The sequence below is a fragment of the Salmo trutta genome, chromosome 26 (genome assembly GCF_901001165.1).
Source record: "Salmo trutta chromosome 26, fSalTru1.1, whole genome shotgun sequence".
Lineage (NCBI taxonomy): Eukaryota > Metazoa > Chordata > Actinopteri > Salmoniformes > Salmonidae > Salmo > Salmo trutta.
In genome coordinates, this window is record NC_042982.1 from 46,839,224 (window position 1) to 46,860,650 (window position 21,427).

General features: G+C 44.1%; 1 protein-coding gene across 1 annotated transcript in view; it reads left to right on the plus strand.

Moving 5' to 3' along the window:
* Positions 1 to 21,427, plus strand: part of pgr (progesterone receptor) — a 74,285-nt gene that overhangs the window by 49,244 nt on the left and 3,614 nt on the right. Inside the window, exons 6-8 of the mRNA XM_029716074.1 lie at positions 16,080 to 16,224; positions 16,363 to 16,493; positions 18,320 to 18,477. Of these exons, the coding sequence (XP_029571934.1) occupies positions 16,080 to 16,224; positions 16,363 to 16,493; positions 18,320 to 18,477 (434 nt within the window). The remainder of the gene's footprint in view (positions 1 to 16,079; positions 16,225 to 16,362; positions 16,494 to 18,319; positions 18,478 to 21,427) is intronic.

A 21,427-nucleotide genomic window follows, 5' to 3' on the forward strand; every position in this document is an offset into this window, starting at 1 on the left:
CCTGCAGTCGCCGTGGTCAGGTCTGCCAGACAGCAGTAGTATCCTGCAGTCGCCGTGGTCTGGTCTGCCAGACAGCAGTAGTAGCCTGCGGTCGCCGTGGTCAGGTCTGCCAGACAGCAGTAGTATCCTGCAGTCGCCGTGGTCAGGTCTGCCAGACAGCAGCAGTAGCCTGCAGTCGCCGTGGTCAGGTCTGCCAGACAGCAGTAGTATCCTGCAGTCGCCGTGGTCAGGTCTGCCAGACAGCTGTAGTAGCCTGCAGTCGTCTTGGTCAGGTCTGCCAGGTAACAGAATAACTGTATTCAGGGTTGACTTATGATATAAGTGTCACGTCCTGACCATAGAAAGCTTTTATTTTCTATGGTAGAGTAGGTCAGGGCGTGACAGGGGGTTTTGTCTAGTTTACATTTTCTATGTTGTGTGGTTCTAGTTTCTGTTTTTATGTCGTTTTTTGGGGGGGATGATCTTCAATTAGAGGCAGATGGTCATCGTTGTCTCTAATTGGGGATCATATTTAAGTGGTTGTTTTTCCCACCTGGGTTTGTGGGAGATTATTTTGAGGAAGTGTATGTTGCACCTCTTCGTCACGGTTTGTTGTTTTGTTCATTAGTTTATTTGTATGTCTTGCATAGTTTCACAGTTATAATAAAATGTGGAACGATACACACGCTGCGCCTTGGTCTGCTCCTTCATACAACAAACGTGACAGAATCTCCCACCACCAATGGACCAAGCAGCGTGGTCAGGAGGACTGGACCTGGGAGGAAATCCTGGATGGAGCAGGACCCTGGACAAGGCCCGGGGAGTATCGCTGTCCAAAAGTGGAGATTGAAGCAGCGAGAGCAGAACGGCGATATTACGAGGCGTTATACCATCAAGGCAAGCACGAGAGGCAGCCCCCCCCAAAAAATTGGGCCAACTCCCTGTGCTTACCGTGGGGCGCATGTGACCAGTCGGGCACCGTGTTATGCGGTGATGCGCACTGTATCTCCAGTGCGCATTCACAGCCTGGTGTGCTTGTTGCCAGCGCCCCGCATTTGCCGGGCTAGAGTGAGCATTCAGCCTTCCCTGTGGCTCAGTTAGTAGAGCATGGTGTTTGCAACGCCAGCATGGTGTGTGCAACGCCAGGGTTGTGGGTTCGATTCCCACGGGGGGCCAGTACAAAAAAAATAAAATGTATGTATTCACTACTGTAAGTCGCTCTGGATAAGAGCGTCTGCTAAATGACAAAAAAAAAAAAAAAAAAAAAGGAAGGGTGGTGCCAGCTCAGCGCTCCTGGTCTCCAGTACGCCTCCTCGGTCCAGGATATCCTGCGCCGGCTCCACGCACTGTGTCGCCAGTGCGTGTTCACAGCCCAGTGCGTCCTCTGCCAGCGCCCCGCATTTGCCGGGCGAAAGTAAGCATCCAGCCAGGACGGGTTGTGCCAGCTCTACGCTCGAGACCTCCGGTGCGCCTCCACGGCCCAGTATATCCTGTACCTTACCACGCACCTGGCCTCCAGTGTGCCTGCCCAGTCCGGTGTGTCCTGTTCCTGCTTTCCACACTCGCCCTGAGGTGCGTGTTACCAGTCTGGCGCCACCTGTGCCAGCCCCACGCATCAGGCCTCCAGTGCGCCTTCCCAGTACAGAGCTTCCGGCGACAGTTCCCAGTCCAGAGCTTCCGGCGACAGTTCCCAGTCCAGAGCTTCCGGCGACAGTTCCCAGTCCAGAGCTTCCGGCGACAGTTCCCAGTCCAGAGCTCCCGGCGACAGTTCCCAGTCCAGAGCTTCCGGCGACAGTTCCCAGTCCAGAGCTTTCGGCGACAGTTCCCAGTCCAGAGCTTCCGGTGACAGTTCCCAGTCCAGAGCTTCCGGCGACAGTTCCCAGTCCAGAGCTTCCGGCGACAGTTCCCAGTCCAGAGCTTTCGGCGACAGTTCCCAGTCCAGAGCTTCCGGCGACAGTTCCCAGTCCAGAGCTTCCGGCGACAGTTCCCAGTAAAGAGCTTCCGGCGATAGTTCCCAGTCCAGAGCTTCCGGCGACGTTTTACAGTCCGGAACCTCCTGAGACTTTATACAGTCCGGAACCTCCTGAGACATTTTACAGTCCGGAACCTCCTGAGACGGCCGACAGTCCGGAACCTCCTGAGACGGCCGACAGTCCGGAACCTCCTGAGACGGCCTGCAGTCCGGAACCTCCTGAGACGGCCTGCAGTCCGGAACCTCCTGAGACGGCCGTCAGTCCGGAACCTCCTGAGACGGCCTGCAGTCCGGAGTCTTCAGCGACGGCCTGCAGTCCGGAGTCTTCAGCGACGGTCTGCAGTCCGGAGTCTTCAGCGACGGTCTGCAGTCAGGAGTCTTCAGCGACGGTCTGCAGTCCGGAGTCTTCAGCGGCGGTCTGCAGTCCGGAGTCTCTAGCGGCGGTGTGCAGTCCGGAGTCTCTAGCGGCGGTCTGCAGTCCGGAGTCTCCAGCGGCGGTCTGCAGTCTGGAGTCTCCAGCGGCGGTCTGCAGTCTGGAGTCTCCAGCGGCGGTCTGCAGTCCGGAGTCTACAGCGGCGGTCTGCAGTCCAGAGTCTCCAGCGGCGGTCTGCAGTCCAGAGTCTCCAGCGGTGGTCTGCAGTCCAGAGCCTCCAGCGATGATCCACGGTCCGGTGACACAAAAGCGGAGGGATCAGCTGGTGGAGCGGGGGCTACGCCCCGAACCGGAGCCGCCTCCTATGCTGGCGGATAAGCAGGATGAGAGGGTTCTTCGCCTCGCACCAGAACCGCCTCCGATGCAGGAGGATCCGCGGGATGAGAAGGTTCTTCGTCCTGCACCAGAGCCGCCACCAACATTACATTTACATTTTACATTTACGTTATTTAGCAGACGCTCTTATCCAGAGCGACTTACAAATTGGTGCATTCACCTTATGATATCCAGTGGAACAACCACTTTACATTAGTACATCTATATATTTTGGGGGGAGGTGGGTTTTCAGGTGTCTCCGGAAGGTGGTGATTGACTCCGCTGTCCTGGCGTCGTGAGGGAGCTTGTTCCACCATTGGGGTGCCAGAGCAGCGAACAGTTTTGACTGGGCTGAGCGGGAACTGTGCTTCCGCAGAGGTAGGGGGGCCAGCAGGCCAGAGGTGGATGAACGCAGTGCCCTTGTTTGGGTGTAGGGCCTGATCAGAGCCTGAAGGTACGGAGGTGCCGTTCCCCTCACAGCTCCGTAGGCAAGCACCATGGTCTTGTAGCAGATGCGAGCTTCAACTGGAAGCCAGTGGAGTGTGCGGAGGAGCGGGGTGACGTGAGAGAACTTGGGAAGGTTGAACACCAGACGGGCTGCGGCATTCTGGATGAGTTGTAGGGGTTTAATGGCACAGGCAGGGAGCCCCGCCAACAGGGAGTTGCAGTAATCCAGACGGGAGATGACAAGTGCCTGGATTAGGACCTGCGCCGCTTCCTGTGTAAGGCAGGGTCGTACTCTGCGAATGTTGTATAGCATGAACCTACAGGATCGGGTCACCGCCTTGATGTTAGCAGAGAACGACAGGGTGTTGTCCAGGGTCACGCCGAGGCTCTTAGCACTCTGGGAGGAGAACACAATGGAGTTGTCCACCGTGATGGCGAGATCATGGAAAGGGCAGTCCTTCCCCGGGAGGAAGAGCAGCTCCTTCTTGCCGAGGTTCAGCTTGAGGTGGTGATCCGTCATCCACACTGATATGTCTGCCAGACATGCAGAGATGCGATTCGCCACCTGGTTATCAGAAGGGGGAAAGGAGAAGATTAATTGTGTGTCGTCTGCGTAGCAATGATAGGAGAGACCATGTGAGGATATGACAGAGCCAAGTGACTTGGTGTATAGCGAGAATAGGAGAGGGCCTAGAACTGAGCCCTGGTGGACACCAGTGGTGAGAGCACATGGTGCGGAGACGGATTCTCGCCACGCCACCTGGTAGGAGCGACCTGTCAGATAGGACGCAATCCAAGAGTGAGACCCACCCTAACTCCCCCCCTTTTTTATTTTTTTTTCAGGTTTTGCGTTCGGAGTCCGCACCTTTGGGGGGGGGGGGTACTGTCACGTCCTGACCATAGAAAGCTTTTATTTTCTATGGTAGAGTAGGTCAGGGCATGACAGGGGGTTTTGTCTAGTTTAAATTTTCTATGTTGTGTGGTTCTAGTTTCTGTTTTTCTATGTCTTTTTGGGGGGGCAGGTGGTCAGCGTTGTCTCTAATTGGGGATCATATTTAAGTTGTTGTTTTTCCCACTTGGTTTTGTGGTAGATTATTTTGAGTTAGTGTATGTTGCACCTCTTCGTCACGGTTTGTTGTTTTTGTTCATTAGTTTATTGTATGTCTTGCATAGTTTCACAGTTATAATAAAATGTGGAACGATACACACGCTGTGCCTTGGTCCGCTCCTTCAAACAACAAATGTGACAATAAGTCTATGTCTGCTTCCCAAATAACACACTATCAAATAACACACTATGCCCTATATAGTGCACTACTTTTGACCAGCGCCCCATGGCACACTATTCCCTATATAATGCACAACTTTTGACCAGAGCCATATGGCACACTATTCCCTATATAGTGCACAACCTTTGACCAGAGCCATATGGCACCCTATTCAATATATATACACTGCTCAAAAAAATAAAGGGAACACTAAAATAATACATCCTAGATCTGAATGAATGAAATAATCTTATTAAATACTTTTTTCTTTACATAGTTGAATGTGCTGACAACAAAATCACACAAAAATAATCAATGGAAATCCAATTTATCAACCCATAGTGGAAAACCACACTACAGGCAGATCCAACTTTGATGTAATGTCCTTAAAACAAGTAAAAATGAGGCTCAGTAGTGTGTGTGGCCTCCACGTGCCTGTATGACCTCCCTACAACGCCTGGGCATGCTCCTGATGAGGTGGCAGATGGTCTCCTGAGGGATCTCCTCCCAGACCTGGACTAAAGCATCCGCCAACTCCTGGACAGTCTGTGGTGCAACGTGGCGTTGGTGGATGGAGCGAGACATGATGTCCCAGATGTGCTCAATTGGATTCAGGTCTGGGGAACGGGCGGGCAAGTCCTTACCATCAATGCCTTCCTCTTGCAGGAACTGCTGACACACTCCAGCCACATGAGGTCTAGCATTGTCTTGCATTAGGAGGAACCCAGGGCCAACCGCACCAGCATATGGTCTCACAAGGGGTCTGAGGATCTCATCTCGGTACCTAATGGCAGTCAGGCTACCTCTGGCGAGCACATGGAGGGCTGTGTGGCCCCCCAAAGAAATGCCACCACACACCATGACTGACCCACCGCCAAACCGGTCATGCTGGAGGATGTTGCAGGCAGCAGAACGTTCTCCACGGCGTCTCCAGACTCTGTCACATCTGTCACATGTGCTCAGTGTGAACCTGCTTTCATCTGTGAAGAGCACAGGGCGCCAGTGGCGAATTTGTCAATCTTGGTGTTCTCTGGCAAATGCCAAACGTCCTGCACGGTGTTGGGCTGTAAGCACAACCCCCACCTGTGGACGTCGGGCCCTCATACCACCCTCATGGAGTCTGTTTCTGACCTTTTGAGCAGATACATGCACATTTGTGGCCTGCTGGAAGTCATTTTGCAGGGCTCTGGCAGTGCTCCTCCTGCTCCTCCTTGCACAAAGGCGGAGGTAGCGGTCCTGCTGCTGGGTTGTTGCCCTCCTACGGCCTCCTCCACGTCTCCTGATGTACTGGCCTGTCTCCTGGTAGCGACTCCATGCTCTGGACACTACGCTGACAGACACAGCAAACCTTCTTGCCACAGCTCGCATTGATGTGCCATCCTGGATGAGCTGCACTACCTGAGCCACTTGTGTGGGTTGTAGACTCTGTTTCATGCTACCACTAGAGTGAAAGCACCGCCAGCATTCAAAAGTGACCAAAACATCAGCCAGGAAGCATAGGAACTGAGAAGTGGTCTGTGGTCACCACCTGCAGAACCACTCCTTTATTGGGGGTGTCTTGCTAATTGCCTATCATTTCCACCTGTTGTCTATTCCATTTGCACAACAGCATGTGAAATTTATTGTCAATCAGTGTTGCTTCCTAAGTGGACAGTTTGATTTCACAGAAGTGTGATTGACTTGGAGTTACATTGTGTTGTTTTAGTGTTCCCTTTATTTTTTTGAGCAGTATAGTTCGCTACTTTTGACACGAGACCTATGGCACCCTATTCTCTATATATAGTACACTACTGTAGACCAGAGCCCTATGGGCGAGGCCTCCTCATGGCCAACACACTCACCATGGTCACCAGCGTTCTGCAGCGAAGATCTCACTCCCTAACACTGGCAGGCAGAGATACAGCCAGGGAGACCATGTGGAAAGTACGACCAATCCTTTCTTCTCTTTTCAAAGTCACGAAACACCCTTTATAACTACTGGTAACCTCCTAGACACCCTTTATAACTACTGGTAAACTCCTAAACACCATTTATAACTACTGGTAACTTCCTAAACACCCTTTACCACTACTGGTAACCTCCTAAACACCCTTTATAACTACTGGTAACTTCCTAAACACCCTTTATAACTACTGGTAACCTCATAACCTGTTGAGGATCTTATCCCGATCTAATCCCGGTAATGGGATTCATTGTCATGTGACCATGGCGGGGAATTCAAAACTGCAAGAGTAATCATTTCAAATAATCAAATAATCAACTATTTTCCTCCATTTGAAAGATATATCTCCTAAATCTAACCACGCTGTCCGATTTTCCGAGGCTTTACAGAGAATGCATAAAGTTAGGTTATGTGAGGAGAGTACATTGACAATAGCTGCATGTAATGTTTAGCCAATTCAAAGAAGGGCATCAACAGACAGAAAACTAGCTAGAATTATGCACTTACCTTTGACAATCTGCATCAGATGACACTCATAGGACATTATGTTATACAATACATGCATTTTTAGTTCCATCAAGTTCATATTTATATCCAAAAACAGCATTTACAGTCGCGGTGAAATTCAGAATTTTTTTCGGCTCGAATGCACCCAGTGAATCCAGCATTACAAATCACGGAATAACTATTCGAAAACATTGGTAAATTATAATATTGTCATTCAAAGAATAATATATTATCATCTCGTAATTGCTACCGAATGGCCAGATCTCAAAATAACTTTACTGGGAAATCACATTTTGCATAAACTGGGTACTATGCTAACAACAATAGGCTATATGCTAAGCTAAGCTAAGCTATACCGTTAGCATTAGCATCATCTAATATCGATAATAACATTCTAAATATCCCCTTACCTTTGATTATCTCCATCAGAAGGCGCTGCCAGAGTTCCCAGGTCCAGAACAAATGTGGTTTCTTTTGACAAAGTTCATCATTTATGTCCAAATAGTTAGCGTTCAGTAGGCTCCCACAAAATGAGGTGGGCACTGTAAAGTCACTTCGAAAAGCTAAAGAAAACCTAGTAAATAATCTATTTACGTTTGTTTAAACATGTCAAACGTTGTTTAGCACTAATCTTTTGTTTCATTTTTAACGTGAAACATCAGTAAACATCAGTAATATTTTCACACAACCTATCAAGTGTCTAGAATAAACGATAATGACAAAGACTCTCTTCTCAGATTCATGCGCAGGCGCAAAAAATGAAGTGATGACGTGTCAACTTGTAAGCTTTCTTATTCGGTCTGTATTCATGACAGATGCTTCCAACAACTTTCTAAAGATCGTTGACATCTAGTGGAAGCAGTAGGAGTTGCGAACAGAATCCTTTCTCACTGTGGTATCTTTAAAACAATGACACTAAATAGTACAGTCACAAAATTCTCATTTTTTTTAATCTATTTTTCACAGGTTTTTGCCTGCAATATGAGTTTTGTTATACTTACAGACACCATTCAAACTGTTTTAGAAAATTCAGAGTGTTTTCTATCCAAACCTGAACAATAATATGCATATTCTAGCTTCTGAGTTGGTGTAGGAGGCAGTTAAAAATGCGCACATATTTTTTTCCAAAATTCTCAATACTGCCCCCTGGCCTCAACAGGTTTTAACAGACATTATCACTTCTGGTAACCTCCTAAACACCCTTTATAACCACTGGTAACCTCCTAAACACCCTTTATAACTACTGGTAACCTTCTAAACACCCTTTATAACTACTGGTAACCTCTTAAACACCCTTTATCACTACTGGTAACCTCCTAAACACCCTTTATAACTACTGGTAACCTCCTAAACACCCTTTATCACTACTGGTAACCTCTTAAACACCCTTTATCACTACTGGTAATCTCCTAAACACCCTTTATCACTACCTCCTAAACACCCTTTATCACTACTGGTAACCTCCTAAACACCCTTTATCACTACTGGTAACCTCCTAAACACCCTTTATAACTACTGGTAACCTCCTAAACACCTTTTATCACTACTGGTAACCTCCTAAATACCCTTTATCACTACTGGTAACCTCCTAATCACCCTTTATAACTACTGGTAACATCCTAATCACCCTTTATCACTACTGGTAACCTCCTAACCACCCTTTATAACTACTGGTAACATCCTAAACACCCTTTATAACTACTGGTAACCTCCTAAACACCCTTTATAACTGCTGGTAACTTCATAAACACCCTTTATCACTATCTCCTAAACACCCTTTATCACTACTGGTAACCTGCTTACCACCCTTTATAACTACTGGTAACCTCATAAACACCCTTTATAACTACTGGTAACCTCATAAACACCCTTTATCACTACTGGTAACCTCCTAACCACCCTTTATAACTACTGGTAACCTCATAAACACCCTTTATCAATACTGGTAACCTCCTAAAAACCCTTTATCACTACTAGTAACCTCCTAAACACCCTTTATCACTACTGGTAACCTCATAAACACCCTGTATCACTACTGGTAACCTCCTAAACAGCCTTTATAACTACTGGTAACCTCCTAAACACCCTTTATAACTACTGGTAACCTCCTAAACACCCTTTATCACTACTGGTAACCTCCTAAAAACCCTTTATCACTACTGGTAACCTCCTAAACACCCTTTATAACTACTGGTAACATCATAAGCACCCTTTATCACTACTGGTAACCTCCTAAACACTTTTATAACTACTGGTAACCTCCTAAAAACCCTTTATAACTACTGGTAACCTCCTAACCACCCTTTATCACTACTGGTAACCTCATAAACACCCTTTATCACTACTGGTAACCTCCTAAACACCCTTTATAACTACTGGTAACCTCCTAAAAACCCTTTATCACTACTAGTAACCTCCTAAACACCCTTTATCACTACTGGTAACCTCATAAACACCCTTTATCACTACTGGTAACCTCCTAAACACCCTTTATCACTACTGGTAACCTCCTAAACACCCTTTATAACTACTGGTAACCTCTTAAACACCCTTTATAACTACTGGTAACTTCATAAACACCCTTTATAACTACTGGTAACCTCCTAAACACCCTTTATCACTACTGGTAACCTCCTAAAAACCCTTTATCACTACTGGTAACCTCCTAAACACCCTTTATAACTACTGGTAACATCATAAGCACCCTTTATCACTACTGGTAACCTCCTAAACACTTTTATAACTACTGGTAACCTCCTAAAAACCCTTTATAACTACTGGTAACCTCTTAACCACCCTTTATCACTACTGGTAACCTCATAAACACCCTTTATCACTACTGGTAACCTCCTAAACACCCTTTATAACTACTGGTAACCTCCTAAAAACCCTTTATCACTACTAGTAACCTCCTAAACACCCTTTATCACTACTGGTAACCTCATAAACACCCTTTATCACTACTGGTAACCTCCTAAACACCCTTTATCACTACTGGTAACCTCCTAAACACCCTTTATAACTACTGGTAACCTCTTAAACACCCTTTATAACTACTGGTAACTTCATAAACACCCTTTATAACTACTGGTAACCTCCTAAACACCACTTTTTCACTACTGGTAACCTCGTAGCATCATCCCAGCTTTGGATAATATCAGTCAAAACACTAACTTGTAGGTAGAATCATAGAATGGCATATAGAATCCATACTGTATATCATGTCATATGTCATGTCATTTAAAATAGTCCTTGTGGACAGAATGCCTATGTAAGAAGAACACAAGCAACATGTCAGCAGAAGCACCTTGTTTGTAGCCTGCAATCCCTACCTGTTTTATGGTAACATTCCACTCCTTCTAGTCTTGTAGTCTGTGTCACATGGAGTACAAAGAGTGGAATGCTACCACCAAACAGGTCTGGATTTCAGGCTACCTGCTTTCTATGAAGTGATCAGTATAAGTAGAAGAATGAAGACAAAGAAAGGGAAGGCCAGTTCCCATAAGGAGAGGTAATGATTTGACAGGGAGGGAAGGCCAGTTCCCATTAGGAGAGGTAATGATTTGACAGGGAGGGAAGGCCAGTTCCCATAAGGAGAGGTAGTGATTTGACAGGGAGGGAAGGCCAGTTCCCATTAGGAGAGGTAATGATTTGACAGGGAGGGAAGGCCAGTTCCCATTAGGAGAGGTAATGATTTGACAGGGAGGGAAGGCCAGTTCCCATAAGGAGAGATAATGATTTGACAGGGAGGGAAGGCCAGTTCCCATAAGGAGAGGTAGTGATTTGACAGGGAGGGAAGGCCAGTTCCCATTAGGAGAGGTAATGATTTGACAGGGAGGGAAGGCCAGTTCCCATTAGGAGAGGTAATGATTTGACAGGGAGGGAAGGCCAGTTCCCATAAGGAGAGATAATGATTTGACAGGGAGGGAAGGCCAGTTCCCATAAGGAGAGGTAATGATTTGACAGGGAGGGAAGGCCAGTTCCCATTAGGAGAGGTAATGATTTGACAGGGAGGGAAGGCCAGTTCCCATAAGGAGAGATAATGATTTGACAGGGAGGGAAGGCCAGTTCCCATAAGGAGAGGTAATGATTTGACAGGGAGGGAAGGCCAGTTCCCATTAGGAGAGGTAATGATTTGACAGGGAGGGAAGGCCAGTTCCCATAAGGAGAGATAATGATTTGACAGGGAGGGAAGGCCAGTTCCCATAAGGAGAGGTAGTGATTTGACAGGGAGGGAAGGCCAATTCCCATAAGGAGAGATAATGATTTGACAGGGAGGGAAGGCCAGTTCCCATAAGGAGAGGTAATGATTTGACAGGGAGGGAAGGCCAGTTCCCATAAGGAGAGATAATGATTTGACAGAGAGGGAAGGCCAATTCCCATAAGGAGAGGTAATGATTTGACAGGGAGGGAAGGCCAGTTCCAATAAGGAGAGGTAATGATTTGACAGGGAGGGAAGGCCAGTTCCCGTAAGGAGAGATAATGATTTGACAGGGAGGGAAGGCCAGTTCCCATAAGGAGAGGTAATGATTTGACAGGGAGGGAAGGCCAGTTCCCATAAGGACAGATAATGATTTGACAGGGAGGGAAGGCCAGTCCCCATAAGGAGAGGTAATGATTTGACAGGGAGGGAAGGCCAGTTCCCATACGGAGAGGTAATGATTTGACAGGGAGGAAAGGCCAGTTCCCATAAGGAGAGATAATGATTTGACGGGGAGGGAAGGCCAGTTCCCATAAGGAGAGGTAATGATTTGACATTTGTTATTATGAAACATGAAACACACACTATTGAATACCAGCCAGATCAAAAGCTGCAAAGCAATTATGGTTGACCAGAGATATATCTACCATTATGGTTGACCAGTGATATATCTACCATTATGGTTGACCAGTAGTGATATATCTACCATTATTGTTGACCAGAGATATATCTACCATTATGGTTGACCAGTGATATATCTACCATTATGGTTGACCAGAGATATATCTACCATTATGGTTGACCAGAGATATATCTACCATTATGGTTGACCAGAGATATATCTACCATTATGGTTGACCAGTAGTGATATATCTACCATTATGGTTGACCAGTAGTGATATATCTACCATTATGGTTGACCAGTGATATATCTACCATTATGGTTGACCAGAGATATATCTACCATTATGGTTGACCAGAGATATAGCTACCATTATGGTTGACCAGAGATATAGCTACCATTATGGTTAACCAGAGATATATCTACCATTATGGTTGACCAGAGATATAGCTACCATTATTGTTGACCAGAGATATATCTACCATTATGGTTGACCAGTGATATATCTACCATTATGGTTGACCAGTGATATATCTACCATTATGTTGACCAGAGATATATCTACCATTATGGTTGACCAGTAGTGATATATCTACCATTATGTTGACCAGTAGTGATATAGCTACCATTATGTTGACCAGTAGTGATATATCTACCAATATGGTTGACCAGTAGTGATATATCTACCATTATGGTTGACCAGTGATATATCTACCATTATGGTTGACCAGAGATATATCTTCTATTATGGTTGACCAGAGATATATCTACCATTATGTTGACCAGTAGTGATATATCTACCATTATGGTTGACCAGAGATATAGCTACCATTATGGTTGACCAGAGATATATCTACCATTATGTTGACCAGTAGTGATATATCTACCATTATGGTTGACCAGAGATATATCTACCATTATGGTTGACCAGAGATATATCTACCATTATGATTGACCAATAGTGATATATCTACCATTATGGTTGACCAGTGATACATCTACCATTATGGGTGACCAGAGATATATCTTCCATTATGGTTGACCAGTAGTGATATATCTACCATTATGGTTAACCAGAGATATATCTACCATTATGGTTGACCAGTGATATATCTACCATTATGGTTGACCAGTGATATATCTACCATTATGGTTGACCAGTGATATATCTACCATTATGTTGACCAGTATTGATATATCTTCCATTATGTTGACCAGTAGTGATATATCTACCATTATGTTGACCAGTAGTGATATAGCTACCATTATGGTTGACCAGTAGTGATATATCTACCATTATGTTGACCAGTAGTGATATATCTACCATTATGTTGACCAGTGATATATCTACCATTATGTTGACCAGTGATATATCTACCATTATGGTGACCAGTAGTGATATATCTACCATAATGGTTGACCAGTAATGATATATCTACCATTATGTTGACCAGAGATATATCTACCATTATGGTTGACCAGTAGTGATATATCTACCATTATGGTTGACCAGTAGTGATATATCTACCATAATGTTGACCAGTAGTGATATATCTACCATTATGGTTGACCAGTGATATATCTACCATTATGGTTGACCAGTGATATATCTACCATTATGTTGACCAGTAGTGATATATCTACCATAATGTTGACCAGTGGTGATATATCTACAACCGTGTACGACTGTTACTAGGGTGACTAAGTCACTAGGTTACTTCATTCACACTCTGATACGCATCACTTGCTGTACTTCAAATGGAGCAGAACAACTTGTTCTTGATAATAACGTGATAAGTTGATAACGTTGTTATTTACATAATAAACCGTTTCAACTCAAAGGACAGTAGATAAGTATGAATAAAGATATTGAGCCATTTCAACTCAAAGGACAGTAGATAAGTATGAATAAAGATATTGAGCCATTTCAACTCAAAGGACAGTAGATACGTATGAATGACCTTAGATACTGTATATATGAATAAAGGTAATGAACCATTTCAACTCAAAAGACAGTAGATGTAATCCTTCTAACCCCCCCCCCCAAAAAAAGATATAGATGTACTATTGTAAAGTGGTTGTTCCACTGGATATCATAAGGTGAATGCACCAATTTGTAAGTCGCTCTGGATAAGAGCGTCTGCTAAATGACTTAAATGTAAATGTAAATGTAGATGAGTCGGATGTGGCAGGGCTTGAAAACTTTTATGGACTCCAAAGGTAAACACAGACGCGAGCTGCCCAGACGAGCTAAATGCCTTCTATGCTCGCTTCGAGGCAAGCAACACTGAAGCATGCATGGGAGCGCCAGCTGTTCTGGATGACTGTGTGATAACACTCTCGGTAGCCGATGTGAACAAAACCTTTAAACAGGTAAACATTCAAAAAGCCGCTGGGCCAGACGGATTACCAGGACGTGTACTCAAAGCATGCGCGGACCAACTGTCAAGTGTCTTGACATTTTCAACCTCTTCCTGACCGAGTCTATAATACCTACATACCTACACCACCAGACCATCCCCCAGTAGCCAAACACGACTCCAACACCATCATTAAGTTTGCCGACAACACAACAGTGGTTGGCCTGATCACCGACAACGATGAGATGGCGTATAGGGAGGTCAGAGAACTGGCAGTGTGGTGCCAGGACAACAACCTCTCCCTCAATATGAGCAAGACAAAGGAGCTGATCGTGGACTACAGGAAAAGGCGGGCCGAACAGGCCCCCATTAATATCGACGGGGCTGGAGTGGAGCGGGTCAAGAGTTTCAAGTTCCTTGGTGTCCACATCACCAACGAACTATCATGGTCCAAACACACCAAGACAGTTGTTTATTTATTTTTTTTATTTTACCGTTATTTAACCAGGTAAGTTGACTGAGAACACATTCTCATTTACAGCAACGACCTGGGGAATAGTTTCAGGGGAGAGGAGGGGGATGAATGAGCCAATTGTAAACTGGGGATGATTAGACAGCCGTGATGGTATGAGTGCCAGATTGGGAATTTAGCCAGGACACCGGGGTTAACACCCCTACTCTTACGATAAGTGCAATGGGATCTTTAATGACCACAGAGAGTCAGGACACCCGTTTAACGTCCCATCCGAAAGACAGCACCCTACACAGGGCAGTGTCCCCAATCACTGCCCTGGGGCATTGGGATATTTTTTAGACCAGAGGAAAGAGTGCCTCCTACTGGCCCTCCAATACCACTTCCAGCAGCATCTGGTCTCCCATCCAGGGACTGACCAGGACCAACCCTGCTTAGCATCAGAAGCAAGCCAGCAGTTGGATGCAGGGTGGTATGCTGCTGAGGGGACGACAAGAGGGGACGTGAAGAGGGGACGACAAAACCTATTCCCCCTCAGGAGACTGAAAAGATTTGGCATGGGTCCCCAGATCCTCAAAAGGTTCTACAGCTGCACCATCGAGAGCATCCTGACCGGTTGCATCACCGCCTGGTATGGCAACTGCTCGGCATCTAACTGTAAGGCGCTACAGAGGGTGTTGCGTACGGCCCAGTATATCACTGGAGCCAAACTTCCTGCCATCCAGGACCTATATAATAGGCGGTGTCAGAGGAAAGCCCTTAAAATTGTCAGAGACTCCAGTCACCCAAGTTATAGACTGTTTTCTCTGCTACCTCACGGCAAGCGGTGCCAGAGCGCCAAGTCTAGGACCAAAAGGCTCCTCAACAGCTTCTACCCCTTTTGTACAGTGCTGCTACTCGTTGTTTATTATCTATGCATAGTCACTTCACCCCTACCTACATGTACAATTACCTCAACTAACCTGTACCTCCGCACACTGACTCGGTACCGGTACCACCTGTATATGGCCTCGTTATTGTTATTCTTATTGTGTTACATTTTATTATAATCTTTTACTTTAGTCTATTTTGGTAAATTATTTATCTTCTTGAACTGCAGTGTTGGGTAAGGGCTTGTAAATAAGCATTTCACGGTAAGGTCTACACTTGTTGTATTCGGCGCATGCGACAAATAAAGTTTGATTTGATGTGTATGAATAAAGGTAGTGAACCATTTCAACTCAAATGACAGTAGATATGTATGTATAAAGGTCATTCTTCCTTCTTTTTACATGGATGTTTTGGTCATTTAGCAGACCCATTTTACATGGATGTTTTGGTCATTTAGCAGTCCCATTTTACATGGATGTTTTGGTCATTTAGCAGACCCATTTTACATGGATGTTTTGGTCATTTAGCAGACCCTTTTTACATTGATGTTTTGGTCATTTAGCAGACACTCTTATCCGGAGTGACTTACAGTAAGTAAGGTAGGTAAAAACAACCACATATCACGGTCATTGCAAGTAAAAAAAAAAACTTTCTTGAAAACGACACGTTCTTTTCTCTGGCTTGTTGACAGGGTTCCGTAGCCTCCACATCAACGATCAGATGACACTCATCCAGTACTCCTGGATGAACCTGATGGTGTTCTCTCTGGGTTGGAGATCTTTCCAGAATGTCACCAGTGAATACTTATACTTCGCTCCTGATCTTATCCTTAGCCAGTAAGTTGTGTTAATGTTCTATATTAATCTGAATTGAATAATTCATTTTTTTTTATTCTTCACTTATCCAACTATTTAGTTAAACAATAAAAACGCCACTATGATATATCTCTATATTAATATTGTATTGTCTCCCAGGGATCGTATGAGGAGATCTCCCATTTATGATCTGTGTCTGGCCATGCAGTTCATCCCTCAGGAGTTCACCAGCCTCCAAGTCACCAAAGAGGAGTTCCTCTGTATGAAAGCCATCATGATTCTCAACACTGGTAAACACAACACAGTACCACTTCCTCTTTAAAACATTAAATTGATTGATGACCCTACGCTACCTTTCCTGGCCCACAGTGTCACGGCTGTCGAAAGGAGAGGACCTGTGCAGCGTGTGTGTAGTTCCACATTTTTATTTACGCTGTGAAACTTTGCAATAACATCAAATAACTGAAATGACAAAACAACAAACCGTGACGCAGAGGAGAAACAAACACTACTCAAAAAGAATCACCCACAAAACCCAGGAAGAAAAACCCCTACTTAAGTATGATCTCCAATTAGAGACAACGAGTGCCAGCTGCCTCTAATAGGAGGTCTTCCCAAAGAAACCAACACAGACATACAAAAACTAGAACCTAAGAACATAGACATAGAAAACATAGAAAAACACAAAACACCCCCTGTCACGCCCAGACCTATTCTACCATAGAAAATAACATCTTACTATGGTCAGGACGTGACACACAGACTTCTGTTAGGATCAAATAAGATCAAACGGAAGACATCTGAAGCAGTTGGTAATGTCTTGGTTACACTATTATCTCTGTCCCAAATGGTGCACTGTCCCATATAGCCCATACGGCTCTGGTCAGAAGTAGCGTACTATATAGGGAACAGGGTTCCATTTGGGACACATATATTGCCACCAGATGTAGAAATATACAGTGTTTCATAATGTGTTGTTGAACTGGGAAAAAGTGAACTGGGACAAGGCAGGATTTATGAAGCAGCTGTTATTAAGTAACAGTTTTACATTGACCTTTACATGAACAGCGACTGAAGCCATCGAAAACAAGTTCACGGTCAGGTCTCAAGAAACCCAAAGGGACATTCACTTTAGTTCTAAAAAGTGAAAACAGATTTTATGAGAGTAGTTGACATATACACAAAGTTATTAAAGTAAAGTAAAGTCAAGACTAAGATAAAGATGAAGTTAAACACATGGTACACAGACAGTGATGTTGTAAGCCTAAAAAAACAAACAAATTGTCCCTATTTATGTCACTGTCTCTCTCACTTTCTCCCTGGTACTTCAGGAGAACACATAGTTGGCTTTGTGGCTGCATATTTACACTGGATATTTCACACTGTATATTTACACTGCATAATTACACTGCATATTTACACTGTGTATTTACACTACATATTTAAAACTGCATATTTACACTACATATTTAACACTACATATTTGCTCACTCATGTGGAAAATAAAATGACCTCAAGAAAAATTATGTAATTCTTAGTCTAATGGTCCATTTATATTGAAATGATGTGAGATGATTAAATGCCCAGTGCTCAAAAAATGTGATTTTCCTGTGTTTTATGTATAGTTTTACACTACGATGTTGGAATAATACTGTGAAATTGTGAAAAGGATGATAATGCTCTTGTAGTGTAGGAGCTGTTTGAAAAGACTTCCTGAAATTACAGCCTTTTGTTTTGATGGGATGAATTATTGTCCTTCCATGGTGACATCACCATGTGGTAAATTAGTTAAATGAATTACACCAATAAGAACGAGAGTTCCAAACCTCTCTGCCAATAACAACTAAAGTAGTTTTCCCCTCCCCACTCAGACAGTCCCAGCAAAATTCTTGCTTGAGAAATTGCGTTTGCTAAGAAATTATTTTTGTTTCTTTTTGTCTAAAATATAGTTTGCATCCCAAATGGCACCCTATTCCCTATATAGTGCACTACTTTGGATCGGATGCCTATGGACCCTGATTAAAAGTAATGCTCTATACAGGAAATAGGGTGCCATTTGGATGAAGCCATATTGTTTCTGGGTTGATGACCCATTGTCCCTTGTCTCTCTCCGTAGTTCCATTGGAGGGTTTAAAGAGCCAGGCCCAGTTTGAGGAGATGAGACAGAACTACATTCGGGAGCTGACCAAGGCTATCCATCTGAAGGAGAGAGGCATGGTGGCCTCCTCTCAACGCTTCTATCATCTCACCAAGCTCATGGATGCCATGCATGAGGTACTGGACAGGACAGGAAGTCACTGCTCTATCATAAGACCTGTTTATACCTGCTTCTAACATGCGTCCATTGTCCTGATCTTGTCCACATTGTGATCTGATTTTGATTACATCTTCCTGACCATCTCCGGAGGTAGTCGAAGACGCACCTTGTACAGATATCCTTTAAGTGGAAATGAATCCGGTCAACCAAAGCGTATAAATTTGGCCAACATCACAGGCCCTGTACCTTTATATCAAGGTATAATGAGGTATAATGTTCCCCTGTACCTTTATATCAAGGTATAATGTGGAGGTATAATGTTCCCCTGTACCTTTATATCAAGGTATAATGTGGTATAATGTTCCCCTGTACCTTTATATCAAGGTATAATGTTCCCCTGTACCTTTATATCAAGGTATAATGTGGAGGTTTAATGTTCCCCTGTACCTTTATATCAAGGTATAATGTTCCCCTGTACCTTTATATCAAGGTATAATGTTCCCCTGTACCTTTATATCAAGGTATAATGTTCCCCTGTACCTTTATATCAAGGTATAATGTGGTCTAATGTTCCCCTGTACCTTTATATCAAGGTATAATGTGGTATAATGTTCCCCTGTACCTTTATATCAAGGTATAATGTGGTATAATGTTCCCCTGTACCTTTATATCAAGGTATAATGTGGTATAATGTTCCCCTGTATCTTTATATCAAGGTATAATGTGGTATAATGATCCCCTGTACCTTTATATCAAGGTATAATGTTCCCCTGTACCTTTATATCAAGGTATAATGTGGTATAATGTTGCCCTGTACCTTTATATCAAGGTATAATGTTCGCCTGTACCTTTATATCAAGGTATAATGTTCCCCTGTACCTTTATATCAATGTATAATGTGGGGGAAAAAAGTATTTGATCCCCTGCTGATTTTGTACATTTGCTCACTTACAAAGAAATGATCAGTCTATAATTTTAATGGTAGGTTTATTTGAACAGTGAGAGACAGAATAACAACAAAAAAATCCAGAAAAACACATGTCAAAAATTTTACAAATTGATTTGCATTTTAATGAGGGAAATAAGTATTTGACCCCTCTGCAAAACATGACTTAGTACTTGGTGGCAAAACCCTTGTTGGCAATCACAGAGGTCAGACATTTCTTGTAGTTGGCCACCAGGTTTGCACACATCTCAGGAGGGATTTTGTCCCACTCCTCTTTGCAGATCTTCTCCAAGTCATTAAGGTTTTGAGGCTGACGTTTGGCAACTCGAACCTTCAGCTCCCTCCACAGATATTCTATGGAAGGTCTGGAGACTGGCTAGGCCACTCCAGGACCATAATGTGCTTCTTCTTGAGCCACTCCTTTGTTGCCTTGGCCGTGTGTTTTGGAACATTGTCATGCTGGAATACCCATCCACGACCCATTTTCAATGCCCTGGCTGAGGGAAGGAGGTTCTCACCCAAGATTTGACGGTACATGGCCCAGTCCATCGTCCCTTTAATGCGTTGGAGTTGTCCTGTCCCCTTAGCAGAAAAACACCCCCAAAGCATAATGTTTCCACCTCCATGTTTGACGGTGGAGATGGTGTTCTTGGGGTCATAGGCAGCATTCCTCCTCCTCCAAACACGGCGAGTTGAGTTGATGCCAAAGAGCTCCATTTTGGTCTCATCTGACCACAACACTTTCACCAGTTGTCCTCTGAATCATTCAGATGTTCATTGGCAAACTTCAGACGGGCATGTATATGTATTCTTGAGCAGGGGGACCTTGCGGACGCTGCAGGATTTCAGTCCTTCACGGTGTAGTGTGTTACCAATTGTTTTCTAGGTGACTATGGTCCCAGCTGCCTTGAGATCATTGACAATATCCTCCTGTGTAGTTCTGGGCTGATTCCTCACCGTTCTCATGATCATTGCAACCCCAAGAGGTGAGATCTTGCATGGAGCCCCAGGCTGAGGGATATTGACAGTTCTTTGGTGTTTCTTCCATTTGCGAATAATCACACCAAATGTTGTCACCTTCTCACCAAGCTGCTTTGCGATGGTCTAGTAGCCCATTCCAGCCTTGTGTACGTCTACAATCTTGTCCCTGACATCCTTGGAGAGCTCTTTGGTCTTTGCCATGGTGGAGAGTTTTGGAATCTGATTGATTGATTGCTTCTGTGGACAGGTGTCTTTTTTACAGGTAACAAGCTGAGGTTAGGAGCACTCCCTTTAAGAGTGTGCTCCTAATTTCAGCTCGTTACCTGTATAAAAGACACCTGGGAGCCAGAAATCTTTCTGATTGAGAGGGGGTCAAATACTTATTTCCCTCATTAAAATGCAAATAAATTTATAACATTTTTTACATGCGTTTTTCTGGATATTTTTGTTGTTATTCTCTCCCTCACTGTTCAAATAAACCTACCATTAAAATTATAGACTGATCCTTTCTTTATCAGTGGGCAAACGTACAAAATCAGCAGGGGATCAAATACATTTTTTCCCCCACTGTAATGTTCCCCTGTACCTTTATATCAAGGTATAATGTGGAGGTCTAATGTTCCCTGTACCTTTATATCAAGGTATAATGTGGTGTAATGTTCCCCTGCACCTTTATATCAAGGTATAATGTGGTATAATGTTCCCCTGTGCCTTTATATCAAGGTATAATGTGGAGGTATAATGTTCCCCTGTACCTTTATATCAAGGTATAATGTGGTATAATGTTCCCCTGTACCTTTATATCAAGGTATAATGTTCCCCTGTACCTTTATATCAAGGTATAATGTGGAGGTCTAATGTTCCCCTGTACCTTTATATCAAGGTATAATGTGGTCTAATGTTCGCCTGTACCTTTATATCAAGGTATAATGTTCCCCTGTACCTTTATATCAAGGTATAATGTTCCCCTGTTCCTTTATATCAAGGCATTATGTTCCCCTGTACCTTTATATCAAGATATAATGTGGAGGTGTAATGTT